Source organism: Chelon labrosus, assembly GCF_963514085.1.
Source record: "Chelon labrosus genome assembly, chromosome: 14".
Lineage (NCBI taxonomy): Eukaryota > Metazoa > Chordata > Actinopteri > Mugiliformes > Mugilidae > Chelon > Chelon labrosus.
Window position 1 is genome coordinate 16,509,103 of NC_140347.1, and position 24,089 is coordinate 16,533,191.

The 24,089-nt window shown below is 41.9% G+C and overlaps 2 protein-coding genes across 4 annotated transcripts in view; one reads left to right on the forward strand and one right to left on the reverse strand.

Annotated features, from left to right (window-relative positions):
- The first annotated feature begins 2,994 nt into the window (after positions 1-2,994).
- On the forward strand, positions 2,995-11,054 carry sytl3 (synaptotagmin-like 3). Of its 2 annotated transcripts, XM_084560588.1 has the most exons (13): positions 2,995-3,236; positions 3,645-3,854; positions 4,825-4,892; positions 5,076-5,127; positions 5,217-5,283; positions 5,387-5,459; positions 5,894-6,021; positions 6,665-6,787; positions 6,935-7,104; positions 7,200-7,296; positions 7,393-7,572; positions 8,410-8,491; positions 9,606-11,054. In XM_084560588.1, exons 1-13 carry the CDS (start codon positions 3,115-3,117, stop codon positions 9,617-9,619), a joined length of 1,386 nt encoding a protein of 461 aa, XP_084416714.1. In that variant the 5' UTR covers positions 2,995-3,114; the 3' UTR covers positions 9,620-11,054. The 2 variants fall into 2 exon arrangements, with proteins under 2 accessions (XP_084416714.1, XP_084416713.1); XM_084560587.1 differs by lacking the exon at positions 9,606-11,054 and having other exon boundaries at positions 8,410-8,752.
- A 770-nt stretch (positions 11,055-11,824) lies between these two features.
- ezrb (ezrin b) overlaps positions 11,825-24,089 on the reverse strand; it is a 28,354-nt gene continuing 16,089 nt past the window's right edge. For both annotated transcript variants that reach the window (XM_084560265.1, XM_084560266.1), the window contains 9 exons: positions 23,341-23,424; positions 23,088-23,234; positions 19,412-19,508; positions 18,882-19,045; positions 16,694-16,824; positions 15,406-15,566; positions 14,569-14,661; positions 14,121-14,360; positions 11,825-13,475 (listed from right to left, as the gene is read on the reverse strand). In XM_084560265.1, coding sequence (XP_084416391.1) covers positions 13,311-13,475; positions 14,121-14,360; positions 14,569-14,661; positions 15,406-15,566; positions 16,694-16,824; positions 18,882-19,045; positions 19,412-19,508; positions 23,088-23,234; positions 23,341-23,424 — 1,282 coding nt within the window. In that variant the 3' untranslated portion in view covers positions 11,825-13,310. The remainder of the gene's footprint in view (positions 13,476-14,120; positions 14,361-14,568; positions 14,662-15,405; positions 15,567-16,693; positions 16,825-18,881; positions 19,046-19,411; positions 19,509-23,087; positions 23,235-23,340; positions 23,425-24,089) is intronic.

The following is a 24,089-nucleotide window of genomic DNA, read 5'->3' on the forward strand; positions in this document are numbered from 1 at the left end:
CTCCTTCTATCATCTTGTTCCACGTCTTGCTTCACTGATGGCGAGCAGCACGGTGCACGTCAGCAGATGACAGATAACAGCTGTGTCCCTGCCCGAGCCGTGGCGTCTAATTACGACTGACACTGATTGTTTCCTCCGGCCTCCCAGCATCTCTGGTTAATAACAGGGGCCGACTCTTATCTACCAAAGCAGGCTGACACCCAGCCATTCAGCAGACCTCTTCTCCTCTGCTCCCTGTGCCTGCCTGGTACTGGAGGGGAAAAATGGTTTTGTTTTGAATTGTAACGTCCACTGCTTGGAAACAATGTCCTCAAAATGGATGAATTTAAAGAGACTGACATTTTTATGAGTTAGATCAGAACATTGATATCACTCTTTAGTCAAAGCATGAAGGGAAATTTAGAGGCTTGTGTCTTTATATATGTGTCTGTGCTAGCTTCGGGGTTATTCAATTTATTCAGACCCTTATGAATCATAACCCCCCACACACACACACACACACAAGATGGAAAATGAGAGAGACTGCAGGGAAATAGACATAACAGAAGTTACTGGTGAGTTCTGAGTTCAGTCAGAGGATGGGCTGAGCACGACCACTCGCGTATTAACACGACTGGTGCAACAGTTTCCACCGACCTTATGGTTACAACTGCAGAGCATTGATGGACGATCCCTCCTTTACATCACCCATAGGCTTTCAGAATAGTGGTTTTAAAGCTGTCATCATCTTGAGAGTGTGTGTATCAATTCAGTAGTGAACCGCAGAACTGAAGTATGAATCAGCTGCGAGTTGGAGGTGACGCCTAGGCAGACCTCAAGCAACCTGTGAGGGTCCCCACCTTAAATACTTTGAGATTAACCTGTTTTTGGAGCCAGACTCTAGTGACCGTTAAAGAAATTGCCGTTTCTTGTACTTCCATGTTGGCTTAAATTTTCAACTCCACAACAATATCTTAATGTATCTGCTTTAGTCTTTAATCTGATAAACGCGTTTAACGCTGTGAAGTTGGCCTTTATAAAGATCGGTGGGACTTGATTCACTTTTGGGGCCATCCTCTAGTGGCCATGTGTGGAACTGCAGTTGTTGGATCTTCATCATAATAATAATAATAATAATAATAAAACCTTTATTTGTCCCACGATGAGGAAATTGCAGTTTGCAACAGCATGCAGAAATGGCAGAGATAGAATAGATGATAGACATATTGCACAGACTGGTGTTATTACACCATAAGGTGTAATAATATTGCACATATTAGGAGTGCTCGTTGTGGAGCCTAACAGCAGCAGGAAGGAAGGACCTTCTGTATCTTTCCTTCAGACATCGAGGGTGAAGCAGTCTGTCACTGAAGCTGCTCCTCAGTTCAGTCAGGTCACCAAGCAGGAGTGCCCCTTTCACTCCAAAGAAGGTAGAGCCTGCTCTGTCCCTTTCTGTAGAGTGCGTCCGTGTGGTGAGTCCAGTCCAGTTTGGTGTTGAGGTGAACACACAGGTACTTATAAGAGTCCACTTGCTCAATGTCTATTCCCTGGATGTTCACTGGTGAGGGGAGGGCAGAACGGCGTCTACAAAAATCATTTCTCTTCCGCTTGCTGCAAAGCTGGTACATTGACTGTTTGATATGAATCCGAGCATAAATGAAAGGGTCACAGCTGAGCAGATGGCAAAAAGGTTAATTTATGTCTAAACACATCTTAAATGTTACCACTTAACCTGAAGTTTTATCTAGGAACAAAAATTGTGTGCACCCTGCTAAGAAGCTAAGATGCTAAGTCTGACAACAACCCTCATAAAACCTTCGTTAAATTAAATAAGTGAACTGTAATGTGTAAAGAAACCAGCTTTACAGGTGCCGTTACTTCTAATCTTTGTGCTAAGCTAAATAGCAGCTAGTTACAACCTGCCTATGATTCCTCTTACATTTTCAAGCTGTCAGGTAACATCATCAGTTTGTATCACAAGATTCCACATGTACGCTTTAGTCAGATATGTGTATCTATGACAGATGTATGTTTATCTTGCTGTTCTCTTCTCTCTTTCTTCTGTCCGTACCCGGCTGGCCTTAGGCAGATGGGTCCCTGGGTTCTGCTCGAGGTTTCTTCCTGTTAAAAGGGAGTTTTTCCTTGCCACCGTCGCCTTCAGGCTTGCTCTGGGGGTTTCAGGCCGGGTTTTTGTAAAGCGTCTTGAGACGATTTGTATTGTTATTGACGCTATATAAATAAAATTGAATTGAATTGAATTGAATTGAACTGAATTGCACTTTCCATGGATTAGAAAGTGGAGTCATCACTCATTTAAATCGCAGTGAGAATGTCATAATGTTAAACTTTAATTTACTCTCTGCATTTCCTCTGATTCTTGTGTATAGCTTGTGAAATAAATGACTGACCTGCACAGGAAAAACTAAACTAGGCCACAGACGCACGTACGTCAGCTATCAATAATGCAAAGGTTGGCATTTGGTTTGTTTTGCAGCGCTCTCATCAGTGAAGCATCACTGCTCTTCCTGCAGCTGGTGGTTTGCCAGGATATGGGTTGAATGCTGAAAAAACAAAACAAAAAACAAAAAAAGCTTGTGGCACTGACAGAGGATTAAGAGGAGATGAGACAGAGGGGAAGCTAATCATGATTTGGAGCTTGAAACGTTGCCTTATGGTGCAGTTTGTCACCATATCCTGTGCTGCTGGGGGTCTGAGGCAGACATAAAGCTGAGTAACTATTTGCGTCATCAGACAGTAGACATGCAGTTGTTATACAACAAGAGGGTATTTCCACAGATGTTGGGATAGAAATGTAATCATCCAAGTGTAAACGCTACTATTCTGGTTTGTTCTGAGGAGGGCTATATGTGGCTCTGACGTAGCTGCAGACTCCGGAGATCACAATCAGGACAAGACGCATCTTAACCTTCACTGTCTCCCCCTTTTTTTTTTTCTTTTTTTTTTTAAGATCTGTCAGCTGCAGACGACTAAAGAGAGAGAGAGAGAGAGAGAGAGAGAGAGAGGGAGGAGGTCTGAGGGTGGGCCCAGTTAAAGGAGGAGGAGACAGGAACCGAAAGAAAACAGTGAAGCAGAGGGGAGGACAGACAGAGAGCAGAGGAGCACTGACTGCGACAGATGATCATAGAGCGTCACTTCGAGATGGATTTAAGTTTGCTTCAAGTCCTGGAGAGAGAGCGGGTCCTGGAGGTCCTGTGGAGAGACAAACAGCTGCGAACGATCGAAGAGGACAGGATCAGGTGAGTCACTTGAGACAACTTTCATATTGACAATGCTTCTTGGCTGGTGTTGGATGGAGGCAGCACTGGCAGCTCTTAGAGATCCTCACAGGAAAGCAACTGGAAATGTAAATTAAACGAGAAGATGTATTGATTAATGAGCTTTAAAGGATTTGGAGCAAACGAAAGCTTCATTTGTAACATGCAGACATGAGAGAGGTGCTCGCTTTCCCATCTAACTCTCTGCAAGCAACGAAACTGAGTGTATAGTCCCAGGAAATAAAGCGTTTAAATATCTTGCTGTATGTAGAAGACTGAAGGATGTTCAGCTGAAAATAGGTTTTACACTTTAAGTCTGACAGTAGACAAATTGCCTCTATTAAAGCTAAAGGTGTCTCCATCTCTCTCTCCATCTCTCTCTCTCCACAGGAGGATGAAATGCGAGTTGCAGGAGCTCCGGAGGAAGGGAGCCAAGAGCTACGCCCGGCAGTACGGCGAGCGGACCTGCGCCCGCTGCCAGAGGCCGCTGGGAAAGTTCTGGAACTCGGGCGCCGTGTGCCGCGGCTGCAGCCACCGCATCTGCAGCAAGTGTCGCGTCGGAGCGGCCAACTGGAAGTGCACGGTCTGCCACGCCTACAGGTGAGAGAGCGAGAGAGAGCGGGGGTCAACCACCGGACGTGTGAACGCGCATCACAGACACCAAATGACTCTGCACGTTACTGTAACTGTCGCGCTCTCGCTTTTACTCTGCTCTCGGCTTTGACGTCACTTAGTGAGTTAACGATAATAAAGAAGGGAGATTCACTTGTTACAGCAGCAAGACGTAGACAAAAGCACACGTTAATCAAAAATAGAATAAGAGAAGAAACTATGTAGGAGTAAATATATATTTAGGGTGGAAAAAAATGTTTACAGACCGTATCCAGCTTAAGTAACTAACTATAGTTTAGTTGCTATTACAAACACAGTCCAAACATTGGTTTGTAGTTAAAGTAAAACAATTGACTACTGCAAAAGAGAAAGAGTGGGTTTGTCCACATTCTTGTTCAGGCCTTGGTTCATTTTGAGTTATATTACTTCAGTTATTTGACACACTTTCGAACAAGGACTGAACCAAACTATCTAAAGAGAAACTAAAGAAAACAACCCACAAAAATGTTGATTATTCATCTATTCACAAAATTTGCAATCTGCAGCTTCGCTCAGCTTTAAGAGAAATCTTCTGCTCACACTTTACCTTTTTCTTAAACTCACAACCTTTACCTAGAGCTTCAACAATCAGTCGATTAGTTGATTAATCTGCAACGATTCTGACGTCTGATTAACCGTCCTGATCTTTATTTAAATTGGAAAAAATACCTGAATCAAACCAAAACTACCTGGAAAAACAAGACATTTGGAGACCCCACCTTGATCACATGTCTTTACAGCTGGTTTCCTCTTCTCCTAAGAGACAGAAACCTCAATGTGGAGAATACATTTATTACATCCCATATAAGTTAAGAGAGGCATAAGACTGGGTTTTAGATTTGCTTCCTGCTTCTTTTTCAGCATTGCTAATAGTGTTATCATTTCTACCTGCTTATTGCAGTGTTTCTCTTTCTCACAGGGACGTGAAGATCCGCTCTGGAGAATGGTTTTTAGAGGAAAAGTCAAAGAAATTTCCGCCCACTTCAGGTTTGTTTACAACAGTTACAACTGATCATCATTAATTATTAACGTCTCCCTTGATATCATCCACCTCGACTGCATCGGCTGATGAAATATGGATGTTTGTTTAAGCCGTTTGCTCTCATCAGTTCACTGACTTGTGAAGAATCGCCGTAAGACTCTCACTGATAATATTCATGTTCTTTACAGAAAAATACGAGACAGTTGGGGAGAAGCTGTTAAAGAACTACAATGTACTGAGGTAAGTTTAACTTTCCCATGTTGATTTTCGGTGTTGTTCAGCTTTGATTCATTAAATTAAAAGTGTTCATGTTGTTTATTTCTTCCCAGTCACATATCAGTTGTGCCTCCCACTCCTCCACCCCACCTGGATTACCAGTTCCTGGGCAGAGCTGGGGTAAATTACTGACACATTATGCATTTTTACTTCACATTGAAACTATAAAATGCATGAACTGGGAATCATTACATGTTTTGTTTGTTTGTTTTCTGATCTCTAGGATTTTAAAAACATGAAAAAGCCTTTTACCAAATCAATGGAGGATCTAATGGTTTCCGTCCTTCACATTAAGAGTAAGTTGTCATTCAGCACCCCCCCACGCCAGTCAAATGACCGACAGTGGGGATATTTTTATTTGCATAACTACGCAAATATATATATATATATCTAAATGCGTCTCTTACTGAGAAACGGCTTCTACACAAGCATCACTTCCTGTAGATATTATCTCAGCCTTGATGAGCTGAATTTTCGCTTTGTAAAAACCACAGAAAGAAACCTGACTGAAATAATCTGCACACCTCATCATAGCTGCTGACGTTGCATAAGATCACAGGCAACGACATATTTCTACACACTGCAAAAAAAAAAAAAAACCCAGTTGAGTAAGCAGTGGACAAATTTTCCGGTTTCCTTTAGTTACAGTTGTGTTTCTGAAGAAACAAATATTCGCTTGGTTCTCACCGGTTCTTGTGACATTGAGCTTTTGGCTTTTTCCTCATTGCAGACATCTCGACTTCTCAGGAGGACGTGCGAGGAGACCTGCTGAGGGTCGACAATGGCCGGAGAGGCTCGTGCTTCCGCTACAGCAACCAGAAGAGCCTGTCGGACACCGACATCAACAAATCTAGCCATGTAAGTCGGCCTCAGCTGTCACCGCTGACCGTATGTATAAAAACGGACAAACAAAAACAGGCGGTCAAATCAGCCACGCCCTTCATCATATATAACTAACGCAAACAGGTCAAAGAGGTTTTTATTAACATTTCCACCATATAAAGCAAATGCGGAACACACATAGGACTAAATATAATATACAAGTGACTGAGCATAAAGTGCATGTGTGCAAGCCTATGCAGACGATACTAAAACAACAGTGCGAAGACGGGAGACGGTGCATTTACAAAAAAGACACTGCACAACAACAGAGCGCAGCCCCGACTCACATGAGCAGACTTTTCACCTATCATCACAACAACTGGCTGAATTTCAGTAACTTAACATGATTTATTGTCACCGCATCACTGCTAGTCTCTTCTGGTGTGAATTTAAAACAGAACGTCTCGTTCTGTATCATGCAATCATGATTTGTAGCTTTCCTCTTGGTGATAAAGAATAACGACAACCTCTTCCATTCTCACAACGTGACTTTCTGGTTTTTGTGCCACCACAAATACCAGCACCTGCCTTTGCAATATCACCGTGTTCATCAAACCTGTCTAGTTCTTATGTTATCGGCGTGTAAACGTGCGGTAAAACAAAGTTCCTCTCTTTGCAGCTTTTCAAAGTCCCAAGTCTCCCGAACCTGTTCAAGAAAAACAAGGACAGCGACCAGGAGGGCTCCTCCACCGGAGCAGAGGAAGAGACGTCCTTCGGTTCTGAGTACTCGGGAGGAAAGAGAGTGAGTCAAAGCTGATGATAAACAATATCCTGTGGTTGAAATATCTGATTAAAGGATGTGAACATTTCAGTCTCCGAGCTCAGAGAATCACTTCTTCCGTACGTTTCATTGAACTGAATGACACGCCTGTATGTTTGCTCCCTCCAGGGCAGTAACAGCAGCATCAGCACGGACTGTGGCCTCTTTGACGGCATCACCGTGGCCGGGGAGCTGGAGCTGGCTCTGACCTACAACACCAACGCCTCCTGTCTGGAGATCACGGTGGGCGGCTGCAGAAACCTCTCTCACGGAGACAGCAAGAGGAAGAAGTGTAACCCGTAAGGACAACTTACCATCATAGATTATACACAGTGATGTATGCAATGATTCTCCATCAGCACCTCAGCATCCTCTATTTATTTATGATGTCTAGATACGTCAAACTGTACGTGCTGCCGGACAAGAGCGCCAAAATGAAGACGTCGGTGAAGAGGAACACGACGAATCCGGTTTATAACGAAGTTTTAACGGTAAAAAGAAAATAATTGAATCAGCCTCAGCTTTAATCACGCTGGAGTTGGGTCGAATTCAATTAAGCCCCTGATCTCCATTTGTCTATTTGACAGTATGACATAGAGCGCCACCTGCTGTTTGGAAAGAGACTGCAGGCCTCCGTGTGGCATTCAGGAACCCTGAGAAGAAAAGTGTTCCTCGGCGAGGTGCTCATCCCGCTGGACGGATGGAGATTCGAGGACAGGGACTCTCAGGGCTTCAACTGGTTCCCGCTGTGTCCGAAGGTGAAAGAGGTGAGAGGAGGAGAGAAGCAGGACATATCTGAACTGTTCAGTTAGAGGAATATGTTTCTCAGCCAAGTTTCACCACCATCCAAGTGGCCATCCAGTTAACTTCCATACTTATGTCTTGTGACATTGTTAGACAACCAGCTGAAGCTTCACTATGTTACTGAGACTGTTTAAGAAATAGTCCCACATATAAAACCACAAACTGTAGTTTTAAATCTCTTCAACTCTTCTCACAGTACAAATAAAATGCACTATGTTATTTATTTACGGAGTCTTATAGATTATGCAGGCGTATTTTGTTACATGGGGACAAAATCAAGCTGTTTACCTCCATTTTCAGTCTTTATGCTAAGCTTAAACTAAGTTAACAAGTCAAAGAAATAAATAAGACTTTGTGAAATAATTATAGGAAAAGAAAAAATATACAATAAAATGCATAAAATGCTTGAATAATAAGATATATTTTAAAACCAAGCTGATTTTTACAGAAACAATTGTCTTTGTGCTTCTTACTGCTGAAATACAGATTATTGCAGGTGATTATTATTTTAATTTTGAGCAGGTTTTGATTCTAAATTATATTACAATACTATTTTTATTATTGTTAATGCACATTTTATTTCATAATGCCACTTATTGCTACTGTTTTGAATGACTTTTACAAAGCAAAACAACAGAAAATAAACTTTCAAAATAATATATTACTGTAAAGAGAGAAATAAAATTCATTATTATACAGAGAAAATATTTTACCACTAGTGGTTTATGTTTATATGGTTCTACTGTATATTTAGTTTCAAATACTTTCCTTTAACATCTTCCTGTGTTTCCGTCCCTCAGACTGAGAGTCCAGATGGGGGCGCTGTGGACCACGACGGAGGAGAACTGCTGGTCAGAGTCAAGCTGAGCCCCAACAACCAGGGTGAGCTCCTGCGGCTCAGCTCCCTTAAATATCTGCAAGAAAAAGAGTCGCGTCTGTCTGTCCGCCACATAATCTAAACATTAACTCAGTGATTCTTAAACATGTCTGCATTTTAGCTCACTGAAACCTGTCGTGTGCCCAAGAAACACTATGGAGACTTGTCAGCCTTGTGTGTTATTTAACTTTATTTGTTTATTTATTTGTTTTTTTTAAATCCGTGTTGAAGGAGCATTAAACATAAAACTGAAAAGCTGCTTTGAATTGTCTTGGTTGAGATCCACTGTGTCCGTGTCTGAGGCTTGTTGAAATAATATATTTGATGTCAGGACTTATAAATAAACTTCATTAAACTTTACTTTGAGTTCTCATCCAACAATATTATTAAATTATTCCCACGTTTAATCATTTAAAACAATAAATACCCAACTTTAACAAAGAAAAGAAAAATTATTTGGTTCCAGTGTAAAATGAAGGTGTTATATGGTTTATATCTGTAAACCTCTGGTGCCATTGATGTGGATAACGTATAGTATCATATTCTGGTGTCATGGTTGTCATGTGGGTTTATGTGCTACACGTGATAACCAGCAACTCAAGTCAACTAGAAGGAACCATTAAAAACTTCTCAAAAGCATCACATGAGCTGTTAAGCCTGGAAGGAAAAAATAAATAAAAGGTCACATCTGAGTTTCTACTTTACAAGAACTGAAAACAAAAGTTCAAAAAGGAATAAAACTCCACATTCAGTTCTGTCATTTCGCCACTAGAGGTCAGCAGAGCGTCTCTTTAGGACACCTCTCTGACCGTTCCCTGGCTCCCCATAGAGGTTAGCACTGGGGCCACATGGCAATGATCGACTAACTGTCCTTATCATCGGTGCCAAACACCTTCCCATTAACGCAAACAGTAGTCAGAACACCTGCGTCAGAGGGTAAATACGCCTCAATGTGGCGAGTGCGTGTCCCTTTGTGTGTTCGCTGCAGTGTCCGCAGGCCTGCGAGGTGTGTTCTGTGTGTTCTGGTGTGTGTTTGTGAATGCATTAAAGAGTGTAGGTGTTGCATAGGTGTGAGGGTGTGTTCATACTATTTGTGTGTGTTGTGTGTGTTGTGTTTAGGTGTCTCACTCTAGGAGGGAGGGAGGAGGAGGAGGAGGGCTCGTCCAGGCGACGCCCATTTCTGATGGTGTGAGCGGGCGCCTCGGAGGCCGCTGCTGGTCCAGGACGCCTCTGTGAACCTGGACGTGTGGAGCTAAAGCCCGTCATGCCTCTCTGAGGTAAACCTGAGGCTTGAACGGACGCACATAACCGCAGAGACTTCCCCTCTGGCGTCCACAGTAGCAAATTCTGAGGTGACACTTTGCTTTAACCTCACCTATGCAGCATTTATAAGCATAAAATAACAATTTACATAACTCCTCCTGTAAAGCAACTGTAATTATTGACGATATAATAAAATCCAGAAATAGCCATTCAAACTTACATGTAAATTAATTTTAAATATCAAATTTGTCTGCTTAGTAATGCAGAATCAAGTCTTCAGGTGGCAGGAGTAAAACCAAAACACTGAAGACATGTTATAGTTGAAAACAGAGCAACATCAGTACTGATTTATAGTTTTTACCAAAGATTTAAGACTAATATTCTCTTTTATCTCTAGTTTGATCACAACCAACTCCTTAGGATCAATTTAGGCCTTTTCACTCAAAAATACTTGTAGATAATGACGTAAAATGTTAGCTGCGGTCCTAGAACCAAATCAAGGAACAAACAGTTGTAGAAAAGATCTATTATTTGAGCAAAATGGTATTCATTTGTCACGTTTAGTGATAGTTTTCTAAAAACATGTAGAGGTTTGCTCTGTTAAATGTTTAAATGTTGATTATAGCAGCTTTAAACAGCTTATTTCTAAGGTTAGTGACGTTACGCCTCTTATTGATGCTTAACAGTTAAAGTGAAGTGTTGCTACTCGGAGGCATCTCTGCTGTTCAAGGTTCAGACTACAGTCTACTTCTATCAGAGCAGCACCATAAATCCATCCAAATGAAATCAAGACTCTGGACTAACAGTTCCAAGGAGCCACACCCACCAGTGACAGGAAACGCTTTGAGAAGTGAGAGAGCCATGTGCTGGGCCCCCCCACACTGACTCTTCACCGTTTCCTTGCTGGACAATGAGGTCTTTCTTGTCTCGCTGGACGCGGCGTGTGAAAGACTCGCTCAGTTTCTGGTTTCACAGGCGAAGAAGAAAAAGAAGCAGGAGAAGAAGAAGAAAGAGCGATTCTGTGTTTCTGTCTGTACGAGGAGCGGTGATGTCACCGTTCTGGAATCCTGCCCCGCCTCTCCTCCGCGTTCGGAGATGAATGGTTACCTGGCAACTGGAACGCCGACAGGTGGCGTGACGTCATGTCGTTAACCGACGAAAATTACGTTCCCCCCACATTTAAATTATTATTATTATTTTTTATTTAATTAAAAAAATACTCAGCACTTTATATTGTTAGCATTATACTGTTCATATTGTAATTATATTGTATTTGCTGCCGTCAGCTAAGTGTGATTGATTGATGTAGAGTAATATATATTGTATTTTTTATTAACTGAATTATTTAAATAAATTGTCAAATACTTTAACAATAAAAGTCTAAAACATCAACATGGCTCCTCTGAAATTCAACATGTGTGTGATTACAGTCATGCTAGCTCTTTGAGGCCGGAGCAGCAGAAGCGCTTTAAGCTAATACGTCAGGATGCTAACACTTACTGCTACTTCATCCCGTTGGAGAATAAATACCTACATTTTAATTTCCAATTGACCTGTTCCATTTATTTGTTGAAACTTTTCATTTAAAACAACAAATGTCAACATAATTCCTTAAATTCTAGGAGAGTTTAAATATCAGTAAATGTTTTATGACTACAGTAGAATTTCTTCAGAGCAACTGAGCAACATCTGCATTTATTTCCACCTGATGAATGTCTGATATTTTCATGTCTTCTAGCTCTGGTTTGGTCTCCACCAACTCCTGAGGGAAGCATCTATTTACTTTTTACGAATTTTGCCATTTGTTTCTGGGTAAGTAGTGTAAAGTTTAGGAATGAAAAACCGTGTCTAGATTGAATAATAACGAACCCAACAATTATTAGTGGGCCTAAAACCAAAACAAAGAACCAACTGCACACACGATTTACAGTATAAACGAAACACAAAACTTTAACATTTTCCAGAAAATACTAGTAGTAGGCTACTTCAGATTCTTTTTTAGTCTGTTAAACAAAATGGTGGAGCATTAGACAAAAAAAAAGCTACAACAAAGGTGTAGGACAGACGAGCACAAAGTAAACACACATGTAATCAGATTTACTTTATTGCCAATATGTTGAACACCTCATTATAAAATCCTTTTCATATACAAAGGCCAGCATAGCTGTGTATGTCCGTTACAGTGTCAGTAAATGCTACTCTAGTCCTTGTCCAGCGAGAGGAGAGCGAGAGGTTGGCGTTACACTGTCTGGGTCAGTCCTCTGTGACCAAGCGGCAAAATTAAAACTCCCAATGTTCAACCTCAACCCTCATTTTTAACCTCAGAGGTCTAACACTAAAAAAAAAAATAAAAATAAAGAAAAAGATTTTTGAGTTACATCCATATTTTTTTTTGTGCACCTTGACTGTGAAGTGTAGACCAACCGTCTGGGACTGACCGCTGCAGAGAGAAAGGCCACTTAGGAGGGTACAAGCATAAGACACATGCTCACCTCTCACTCTACAGTGACACGACAGAACAGACAGAAATAAAATATATTAAACCTAAGTGTCCCGGTCAACACGGGGCTCCGAAGACATTCCTCGGCATTCCTGTCAACTGCACGGCAAAAACAAAAATCGAAAGTACCTATATAGTTAGCGATCTACTTAGACTGATTTTAATGGCATGTAGCTGGATACTTCCTACAGTAAAAAATAATAATTTACAATTAAATCTCTTTAATTTAGTGATCTAAAGGAAAACATATGGAACATAAGACGTATTATTTCGGTCAATATATATAAAACCTTTGAAACATATTAAATGTATTTGTTATCATTAGTTGATAGCAAAATAGCAAAAATATACAAACCAAGATGAAATACCCTTTTTTTTTTTTTTATGTCCCATATACAGTATAAATATCAAACTAGGCATGAATTTAACCTACTGAATAGCAACATTAAACATAAATGGAAGTGTTCAAATATAATGGAAAACAGCAACATACATATTTTCCTGCTTATACTGTTTTTTCACCCCTTTCTGAGTGGTCGCTATGAACGACAAAGTGTCCTTTTTTTTTTTTTTTTTTCTTCCTACGCAACAAAAAGAGACGGACGTCAAACGGAGCCGAGGCTTTTGATTTCATACTCTATGTGCACATCATGAAATACTAATAAAATTTGGCTAGTCCCGCTACTTCATCACACCTCTGGATAAAAACAAAAGTGATTTTGGTCTGAACTGATCAAATAAAACACAAATAAGATCCAACACACTACAGACAGAGACAGAGACAGAGAGACAGAGAGAGAAGGTTTTGGCACTAAGTTTTCTTCAAATATTTTGCAAAGCTTTGCATCCTGCCCGATACACTCACAGCAGGAGTTGACCTCTCTGATGCTTCTGCTGTGTTGTACAGCTCCAGGTTAGTCTGCGGCCGATGTGTGTTAAACATGAGTGGTGTGTGTGTGTGTGTGTGTGTGTGTGTGTGTGTGTGTGCGCGTGCGTCCGCCGAGGAGCGAGACGTAGAGACCATTCAGAAAGGGAACGCGGCTGAGCGCCGAAAAGGCTTCTTATAAGGCCTCGAACTCGTCGATTCTCTGCTTGGTGTTGCCCTGCCGGATCTGCCGCAGGGTCTTGTATTTGTCTCGGCCGGCCCGGACGTTCTCAGAGTGAAGGAGGTCGTTCTGCGTGTTCTTGGATTCGTCACGCGCCTGGGCCAGCTCTGAGGTCAGAGCCTGAGGAGGGAGAGGAGGAGAAGAAGGAGAAGCAACGTGAGATGAGAGGACGAAACCAACAACGATGACGCTAATACAAAAAACCACTTCCTATAGTTTGTCCTGGCTTTTGAAATCATCCTCCTTGTTTTACTTGTGTGGGACAGCTGTGGGAATTCCTGGAGGCTCAACATCACAGGCTTTTAACATATGGTTTATTTATTATAATAAATGTTAAAATTACTTCTTGTTTTCTACTTCAGTCTCATGTAGAAGCTGCCTCATTGACGTAGCTCTCATCTCCACCCCGCTGCAAGTACTTTTATATCTTTTTAGGACTTTCACTATTTAATCCTAATCTTCTGGTCTCAGCTTTTGCCCTAGTTTTAAGGCGGAAGAGAAAGTACCATTTCTAGCCGTCACCACAAACATACAAATGTACTCTACGTGTAATTTAACACCACTGAAGCACATCTGATGACTTGTTTATACACGTCAAAGGAATCTGGGCAGTTTTAAACTAGGTGAGCACGATCAACACAGCTAACCTGACTCATCCGCTTTCATTTAATTCAGTTCGGTTGACCTGACGTGAAACACGAAGTGAGTGAATCACTGTGTCAGTGTGTCTGACTGTGTGAGGCGTCCTCTGTCCTCTGTCCTCACCTTCAGCTGTTTCTGGACGCGCTCGTTCTTCTCGGCCTCGGTCAGGCGGTCCTCCTCGTTGCGGTGGTCGTTGATGCCGTCGGTCGGCAGCTCGGCGCTGTGCGTGCTGTTGTTCTCCTCGCTGTCGCTGTTGTCGTCCACGTGGTCGTACATGGGAGGGGGTGGGGGCGGCGGGGGCGCCGTCATCACCATGTGCAGCTCCTCTTTGGTCTTAACCAGATCGTTCTGAGCTTCCTGGGCCTGAGGGCAACACACGACGACAGTCATTTACTCTCATTTGGATTTGTGTTAACTCTAAGCACCCACAACGCTCCATTAAAACAAAAACACTCTGTTGATTATTGGTCAGTTTTAGTAATCTAATTCCATTCCTGTCCCCGTCTACTGTGAAGTTTCCCACCGGACAGAAATAGCTGAATGAGCCTCAGTGGTCAGTTAAAGCTCTCACCCTGTTCTGCCATGTGTAGGCCTCCTCCTCCTTGCGTCTCTTGGCCTCCTCGAGCAGGGAGATCCTGGCTGTGTGCTCTGCCAGCTCTGCAGCCTGGAACCAAACAACAGGACAAACTATTTAATAAAGATCCGTCACAAGGAGGACAAACAAGTATGACAGAGGAGAGTGGAATATATGACTCAGGATTCATTCAATTATAGGTCAGATAACGGGTCTTGATTGATTAATTGACCGACAGTCACAAAAGTCTGCAGCCGACTGATATCTAAACGATGCACCAAATGTACCAGCTAATATTTTTACTGAACTGTTCACGGTTCATTTAAGAATAGTGTGAGTAAGAAAACAGGAGCGGAGGAAAAAGAAGCTGACACTGAAGAAACGTAACCAGTACCAGTTAAAAAATAAAATCTGAATTTCCAGAAAATTTCTGATGACAGAGGACTGGACTTTACGGGTTCTGTGGTAAATTCCTTCTTGTCGCCGGCAGCTCATCTCTGACTGAACTAAACACCTGCCTCCGTTCGGCTTCAGCCCACCAGGCCGTGAAATTGTTATGTGAAAGGCGTTCATGTGGAAAGCTCCGTCACCCTCTGTAAACACAGAGGCTACACACTAATGTTGATGCGTTTCATGCTTTTTTTTTTTTAAAAGAAGCCGGCAGCACGCGACTCCCTCACGTCTTTGAGTGGGAGTTGCACGGACACCTAATCTGTCGCACAAGTGTCTTAATGGGATTTAAGGATAATGTGCCTGGTAGAAAAGATTCTACTTTATGGAGGTTCCCATTTTAGAAGATTATGTTGACAAATGAATAAGTTATTAAATACTGACCAGCTGCTCCTGACTCTTCTTCTGGTCCTCGGCCTCGCGGGCCAGCTCCTCCTTAGCCAGCAGGGCAGCCTGACGCTCCGCCTCCAGGCGAGCCGCCTCCTCCTCGGCTCTCCTCCGCTCCTGCTCCAGCATCATGGCTCTCTGCAGCTGCTCCTGCAAATCTGAAAGACGGGAGGGAGAGGAGTTATGCTGAGCTTTATGCAGCAGGGGGGAAGATTTTTATTTTTCCAGACAATTTACGAGATATTCCAGCGACAGTACAACGATGTTAGTAACCGTACAGTTACTAAAGATGAAAACTAATGTGTCTCTCCCAACATTATCTCAATAACTGATTGATTTTCTTCCCTCTCTGTGGAACACACTGGTCCTAATGGACACTTAAATCTTCCAAAAACATCTGGACACTGTGAGTTTTAGTAAATGTTACACAACAGGGAGTAAACTGCACTTAATGGGAACTATTTTAGTTATTATAAAAATGATGATTCCTTCTCTTCTTAGTTAACAACGGACCTTTATGTCATAGTTACACAACCCATCTCATGTAAATCTTTTCCAGTCTTTTAATCTCTTTCACTTGTGACTGTTCAGTAATATTGAATGACTGCACTGTCTCTGACGTCATGGATAAAAAAATAAAACTAATTTGCATCAGGGTATTTATACAACACAAATTAACAGGAAGTTAATGGGAATCTGCAAAAAGGTAAACCTGTTTAACTACATGGGTTATTTGAACGGAGAAATAATAAAATACCCGGATGACCCCGCACAGCACATTTTCAATCGCTTGTTGTTTTATTCAAGGTGTTTAATCAGCTGGTATTTGGAGCATTTCAGATCAAACGGAACCATAAAGAGGAAGTGTGTTAGATTTATTCCATGTCACTTTGAGAAAACGACAAGCAGCAACCTGTTTCCTGAGGTCAGTCTGAATTTTAAACCACATGACTGTCCTCTGCTCTCCTTCTGTCTGCAGACGGGATTAGAAACTGGTTTAACTAGAAGAGTGGAGATCCACACGCAGCCTTTGTTTTTCTATTTTGGACACCAAAATGTGTAAAATGTAGAAAATCCCTCCTAACAATTCATGTTGTTTCGTTCTTACATATTTTTTTTTAATTATGTTTACAAAACAAGTAACCTGCACTTATAATCTGCTCATATCCTGGTGCGTACCTACCAGCATTAACTACACACACACACACACACACCTTCTAACTATTTTCCCACGCAAACATGTGCTGTATTGTCAGGGTGATGAATGGACGGACTCCTCCCTCACCTTTCTCTGCCTTCTTAGTCTTCTCCTCGAACTGGTAGAGCCTCATCATCAGATCCTGCTTCTCTCGCTCCATCTGCTCCTTCTCCTTCTCGATGGCCTCCCTCTTCTTCTTCTCGTTCTCCAGCTGGGCCCTGCAGATAAGACGCGCCAACAAAAAGAGCTGACATCGCTGATGCATGGTCAGGGCCGCGCGCACACACACACACATGTATACACACAGACACACAACTGAGATTCACTGCGTGTTTGCACAGGCTGCTCTATTACAACCTGACGAAACCATAAGCCATCCCTGCGACACCGTGTAATATAATGTCCATGTAAATATCATGAAGACTCGTGATTTGACGTTACAGGACATTCACAAGCGTTTGGCATCACAGGTACCGCAAATTACTTCCCATGAAAATGAACCTTAACCGTCCCAATATATCTGCAACTAATCAGTTGCTTCCTCAATTTAAAATGACAAAAAATTTCCCAAAGGCCAAATGTAAATGAGCTTTATTTAGTTTCCTGGATTTAACTCGTCCACTTGAAGCAGTGGGCGGCCGTAGAAAGCTGAGGTTTAAGGGCTTAGGTGCCTTGCTCATGGGTGTAGGTAGCATATTTTCACATCTGAAGAGCTTTAACCAGCAAATATTTGGTGTTTTACACGAGTAATGACCTAAATGATTAATTAAAACTATCAGAAATGTTATTAATGTTTGTAATTAACTGAGTAGTCTTTCAAGCAACCGTTTCGTATCCAGAGACCAAAGCTCAAAATGCTTTAAAATATAAAAATCCGACACTAAAATAACGTCGACCAGGCTTTTTTCTTTTTATTTACTACTTATTGTCGCCCACTCTGTTTGTTTTATATTCAAAGGACAGATATTAAAAGCCCACAGGGTTCAGTTTTGGCCTGTTCTAACTTCTCTGTTTCTCCCTTTGATTAAATGAAATCATCATTCAGTTCAACTTTACCTTCTGCTTTATTTTATCCCTTTTATATGGCTGCTGATATGTTATACAAACATCACTTGATGCTCATTTTCCTCCTGGCGTTTGAACTCCAGCTCTGTACATTTCCCTTCATTATTTTCTATTCTTCTGCTGCAGCCGCGTCCTGATGCCTCCCTCAGGGTTTGTTTATGTCTTAATGACTTTTCTCAGGGGACTCATCAGAGGCCATCTTGAGCTCGTGTTTGGACGCGGGCCAAGCCTCGTACAGACGCTGATCACCACCAGCTACTGGTGTGTGAACATGAACTGTGTCTGCTGGCCTCTGGTGATCTAATGGTTCTCCCTCTGGTATTCACCGCGTCCTCCGCCCCGGTGTTACATCACCGTGTTTGAACAGCTGTGAGGGACAGACAGTGGGCCGACAGCTGGCGCTGAGACCTGGTTCAACATCAATTCATGTTCGGCTGAATCGATGCAGGAAGCGCTGTAGATTTCCCATACTTGAAAAGGAATGCCGCATTATCACCTGATGAATGCGTCGCTTTACGCGCTGAACCGTGCGTGTCTGTAAGCGGCATGATATCTGCCATTGATAAAAGCTGCTCCAACCAAACAAACAAAGACAAACCATTCATAAGTGCTCGTCTGGCTTTAATCTACTCCGATCACAAACCTTGTAGTCTTGATATTATCACGAAGCGTAAAAATTAGCTTATTCTTGCTTCTAACACAGAAGCGTTTGTCTTATGGGTCGAGTACAAAAACCTTCAGTGCCTTCAGAGCCCTTCACTTTTTAAACTTCGTGATGTAAATTCAGTTTTAAACGTATAAAATTCAAATTTTATTTCCAGCAAGCTACACTCAGTTATCAACCATTTGGATATAATTATGATATATGAGGCTATAATTATCTTGTCAAATGTTATGCAAAGACATTTGCTGTTTTTTGGGGAGAGGTGGTCAAAAGTCCATTTATGATTATATTTGGGGTTTGGACAAGGATGTAAACAGACTTTTTAAAGAAGAATTAATTAAATTATTGAGCAACTTACTGGCACACTGATCGGTAATAAAAATTAATCTGTTACAGACATAGAAGTGACTTTGGTGCCACTGTCAAATAAAGTGAGTGAGCGATAAGTTTTTTTTATTAAAGCCTGTGTAGAATTATTATCGACTGAAGGATAAAATACCTTTCAATGACATTTTTATGACGGAGCCGCCTCGAATGTTTGCATACCTCTCCATCTGTTTCTGCTGCTTCTCCTCTCTGGCCTGGGCCTTCATCTGCTGCACCTCAATCGTGTCCGGCTTGCGGCGGCGCATGTACAGCTCGTGGTTGCCCATGCAGAGCTGCAGGATGCGCTTGTTGATGCGCAGTCTCGGGGCATAAAACACAAAGTCCTGAAATTTGGTGGATGAAACAAAAAAAAAACAGGTAAGAGACGACAGAATAATGAATGATAAATGTTTTGGTCCAGAGAAACTCATGGTAAGAGGTAGAGTAGCCTGAGGTACCCAGATAAGGTTTATACCACTTGCTTTTGTGTGAGCGCTTGCAGTCAATCACTAATAGCATTGCCTAGAAAGCAGCGCTGCCTATTCTGTCTAAAGATCAAGCTGAAGAGATAACGGCTAATGGTTTTTCTCTCCTCCACACGATGAAACGTGAAACCACCAGGTGAAATGGAGGCAGAGAGCTTAAGTACAGATGCAACTAAATACGTTTAATTTCATTAAAAAAAAGAAGATAAAGCAGGTTTTACTCACCGGGGATTTCTTGTCAATGGGTTTGATGATGAACTTCTTATCGTTGAAGGAAATGTTTCTGATCTCGCTCCAGGGGAAGCCAATCTTTGGGGTCAGTCTGAGGGAGAGACGACATGAACGTTTAACGGTGATACACACTGTGCTGTGACTACCGTACGATTACTTAAATGTCAAGTGGGATATATCATCATCTTCTTATATCAGCCATGACATTATGACCATAATCTGAAGGGCTGCTGTGGGTGAACGTGATATATCAGGCCAGGTCACCTTCTTCTACTGCTCAGTGGTTCAGTTTTGATGCTTACATGTCCACTGTAGAAGCTTTCAGTAGCGGTCAGGGGTCAGTATTGACACTCAGCAGCTACACAGCCCCATAGAAAACAAACTGTGCACCAACTTTTTCAGCAATTTAAGCTACAGCTGCTCATCTGCAAAGGCTCATCCACTCCCCACGTGCATCAGTGAGCCTTGGTCGCCCACGACCCCATCACTAGTTCACCTCTTTTCCTTCCTTGGACCACTTTTGAAAGGTACAGAGCACTAGAGACTGGGAACACGCCACAGGAGCTGCAATCTTGGAGACGCTTTGACCCAGTCATCTAACCATCATAATCTTGATCCATTATCAAAGTGTCTCAAATTCTTCCACTTTTCTTCCATTTTTCCTGCTTCTAAAACTCAGTTACTCAGTTTGGTGCTTATGATGGCCGTCATAATGTTATGGCTGATTGGTGTATCACAGCAACTTCATTATTTATGCAGACATCATAACCGGACCAGTTTAAATCATGAACAGACTGTATGAATGCGCAACAGTCATCAAAGATTAAAGTTATTTGTGCTCGTCCTAAAATAGGCTAAATTCTAAAGGGACCCTGGTAGAACAGACTCAATGCTTTTCATTACAGACAGTAGGATTTTCCTTTTTTTTCCATCAGCGATACAGTATATTGCAAAAGCTGCTTCTGTGTTGTGGTTTTCTCCTTTCTGTATTAAAGCACCACTCTTTACTTTTATCATCTTCACACTGGCAAGTTGTCTCTTGTAGAAATAATCCTCAAGTTTTACTGCGAGTTTACAAGGCTCTAACTACCTAGACAAGTGTCTCTTCCTTTAGATGCCAAACTGCTGCCAACAAAGACGACAAAGATTTTATGGTGAGACTTTTTTTTTTATGTTCTTTATAAGCAGCAGCCTGTACGCTTGTTTAGTGTAAACGTTATTTGATGATTTTATTGTGTATGTAAATGTATTTTAGTGTTCTTGTGAAGCACTTTTATGTGATACAGAAAGTAAATTTTGACCAATGTTCAAGCAAAAATGCCCAATTTTTCTTTGCAGATTAAGAAGTTCATTAATTAATAATTTAAGGAATACGTAGCTTTAACCAAGCACCAACTCTAATCACATGCCGCGCACTGGGTTTGATTTCTGTAATCCCAGCATGGGGATGAATCTGGGGTGTGGCTCACAGCTCGGGCCGTGGCAGACAAACAGAACGGGTGCCAATCTCATTCAACACAATACGGTGTGGCACTGTAAACACAGACAAGCTGATAGTGTTGTAATCTGGACAAAAAAAAAAGCAGCAGCCGTCCTCCTTGCAGCGAAACTCAGCTGTGAAACTGTACTCCCTAAACTGGTATTTCAGTCCATGACAGACACACGCGCGAGGAATTGGAATGTGGAAGTTATCTATTGAATGCTCCTGTGTGGAGTCCTTTGGTTTATTGAGCCCGTGCTTTATCAATGAATTCATGTTGGAGGAAGCTAACCTAAAATAATAAAAAAAAAAAATCAGGCTCAGGATTTTTGCCATCAGGATTTATGATAATAAACTTGTCGGGGATTATTCAGGATTCAAAGAAGCCAATTATCCCTAAAACCCCAACAACTAACACCTATTACGAAAACTTAGACTAGGAAAATGATGATGTTTTGTCTTAAAAAAATTTATTTTTAATGAATCAAACAGTTGTTTTCATTATTTTAACAGATTACAGTTGATTCACAGATTAACTAAGTATCTCAGCTCTAAACCAGTGTGTCAAAAACATGGGTTAAGGCTGCAGATACGCCTGTTTTTGTTTTTCAATTCATGTAAATTGAATGTTTATAATATATATATATGTTTTTTAACTCTCGTGCTTGATTTCACTCCCCAACAACAAAGCCTTGGCTTAATAAAGCACAAAAAAATCTTTTTAAATGAGCTGTGCCGAGGAGCAGCAGGAGACTAAGGAGTTAAACCAGCTTCCTGGTGAAGCCTTGGCTGCGCTGTTGCATTGTGGGCCAGCTGCCCTCATTGGAGAGACAGCATTTGTAGGTTAGCCTCACATTCTTAAGTGCCGCACAGCTTGAAAAACCAGTCAGCGTAGTCATGGTTACAGCAGAGGGCACCGTGGAGGAGAGGCACTTCGTTGCTGATCCATGGGAGCGCGCATAAAGAGGCACGCTCGCACAAGGACCTGTGTGTTCTCGCCCTTGTTGGGAGGATTCGTAACCCAGTGAAATTAAAGAGCGGATGAACTTTAATACAATAGCGGCTTCATCAATTAAATCATTTAGACTCGAGAAGACAAATGAGTCAGCCTGTAAAGGTTCAATTAGAGGTCACATGAGGCAGCTGACGGGCTAAACTTCGTCATTACCCCGCCGCTGAGTTCATTTCTTCCACAGAGCGGACCACACTGCTAGCCAACTGATACAGTGTGCCCGATTTATCACGGGAAGAGGCTCAAACTGTGACTGAGCAGCTCAGTTCAGCCAGACCACGGCTGGCAGCATTTCCAGGACGGGGTCAGTGACCCGAAAGGCAAGTCACCTGGGATGTAGTGCTGCTTTAACCTAGAGTACTTCACTCCGGTAACCCCTCACACACACTCACACAGACGAGGCATTCACCTGCCAGAGGAGATCTCAGAACTCATCTCAGCAAATAGAAGGTTATTATCTCCCAAACTATCCTGGCCTATAAACAAAGTGGGAATCACAAGCAAAGCCAGAGTGGATACTGGAAACACGGCGTCACATGGCTCAGAAAGTAGGTCTCCCTTTTTAGCACTCACTGGAGGATCATGAAAAATGGGATTATTCACATTGTCTGTTGCTTTAACAAAGGTAAATGGTGACTGATTGTCAAACCAGGTTAATTAAGTGACTGAGCCAGGAGGATATAAAGACTGTAAACGTATAGCAGGAGGGTCTAAATGATTTAAAAACATCTAGTCTGGACGCACTCATTTTAAAGAGGCAAGATAATAGCGTTAATACTAAATCCAAACAACCATTAATTCACCTGAAGACAAATCAGATTTTAGATAATAATAAGTAAAATTGTGTCGTAAGGACATTCACATTGACAGATCTGAGTCTAAAAATCCCAAAGCTGATTATTTCTAACCTGAGGGAAATTCAGATTTTAGAAGCTAAAGCCAACTACTGATTTTGAATTTCTACCACTGTCTGTGTTCTTCATTGTTATTCTCGTCATACTGTCTGCTCAGAAACAGGACCAGTGACTGAGTGCAGACATGGACCTGGCTCAGCCAGTTTAGCTCTGTGTCACTGGGCTGCAGTTAGCAGCGCGCAAGAAAACAAGAGCCAGAACAGACACAGAGAGAGAAAGGCAAGTTTACTTCGAGGGTCGGTCAGAAAGCAAACGCTCGCTTACTTGTCATCCTTCTCGTAAATGTTGAGTCCGAGCGCGTCCACTCCCAGCCACAGGTCTGTTCCTTTCTTGTTCTTGATATCAAAGTAGTTGACTCCATACATCTCCAGGTCCTGAGCGATCTTCAGGTACTCCAGCATGGCGTCCTCCCTGAAACAACAGAGAGAGATTAGAGGAAATGGCAGGCAAGATTAATCTTTCTACAACAGAGGATTCATTTAAGGCTTTTTTTGTTTTTGTTTTTGTAATAACTCACTTCAACATCCCACGGTGCTCCTCGTGCCACACCTGAATCCTCTCCTCCCACTGTTCTCTGGATAACTTGTGCTGCTCCAAGACTCTACAGCCACAGAGAAAGAAAAGTACGGTGGTCAGCTACGTCCCCACACACAAACGGGACGACCTGTTACGTAAAACCATCGACTCCCTTTTCATGTAAGTGCTACGTGCAAAGCGTAACTTTGTTTTGGTAATGCAGTCATTTCCTTGTGGTGTAGTGATTTCCTTGACTGCTGCAGATCATCATTGTGGTTAGTTGTTGTGAACACAATCGAGATGTGCACTGGAATTTAGCATTAAGACTAAGATATTTTTTTTTTACATTTTAATTCACACACAAAAAAAAGTTAATCAGTCATCTGACACACACATTTACAACATTTAAACTGTTCCAGATTTATTATTAGAGGTTATTAGAGGCATCAAAGGTGCGCCGCCTGCTTTGATGATGTAGCGGCACACTTGACTGCGCTTTGTAACGTGTGCCACTATAAGTGAAGTAATTTATCCTCTTATTCTTCTGCAGACAAAGAGCTCATCCATTATGGATAGCTCGCATACTGGCTGAAGTGATGGCTTAAAGAGAACAAATCCACACAGATGGCACACACAAAGTATTTCCATTTGTCTTTGACTCATCATCATTTAGAAATGATTGTCATTACACAAAGCTTCTTCCTCCTTTGTTTCTCTGGGTGGAGATGGTGATTTTATTTGCAGCAGGTT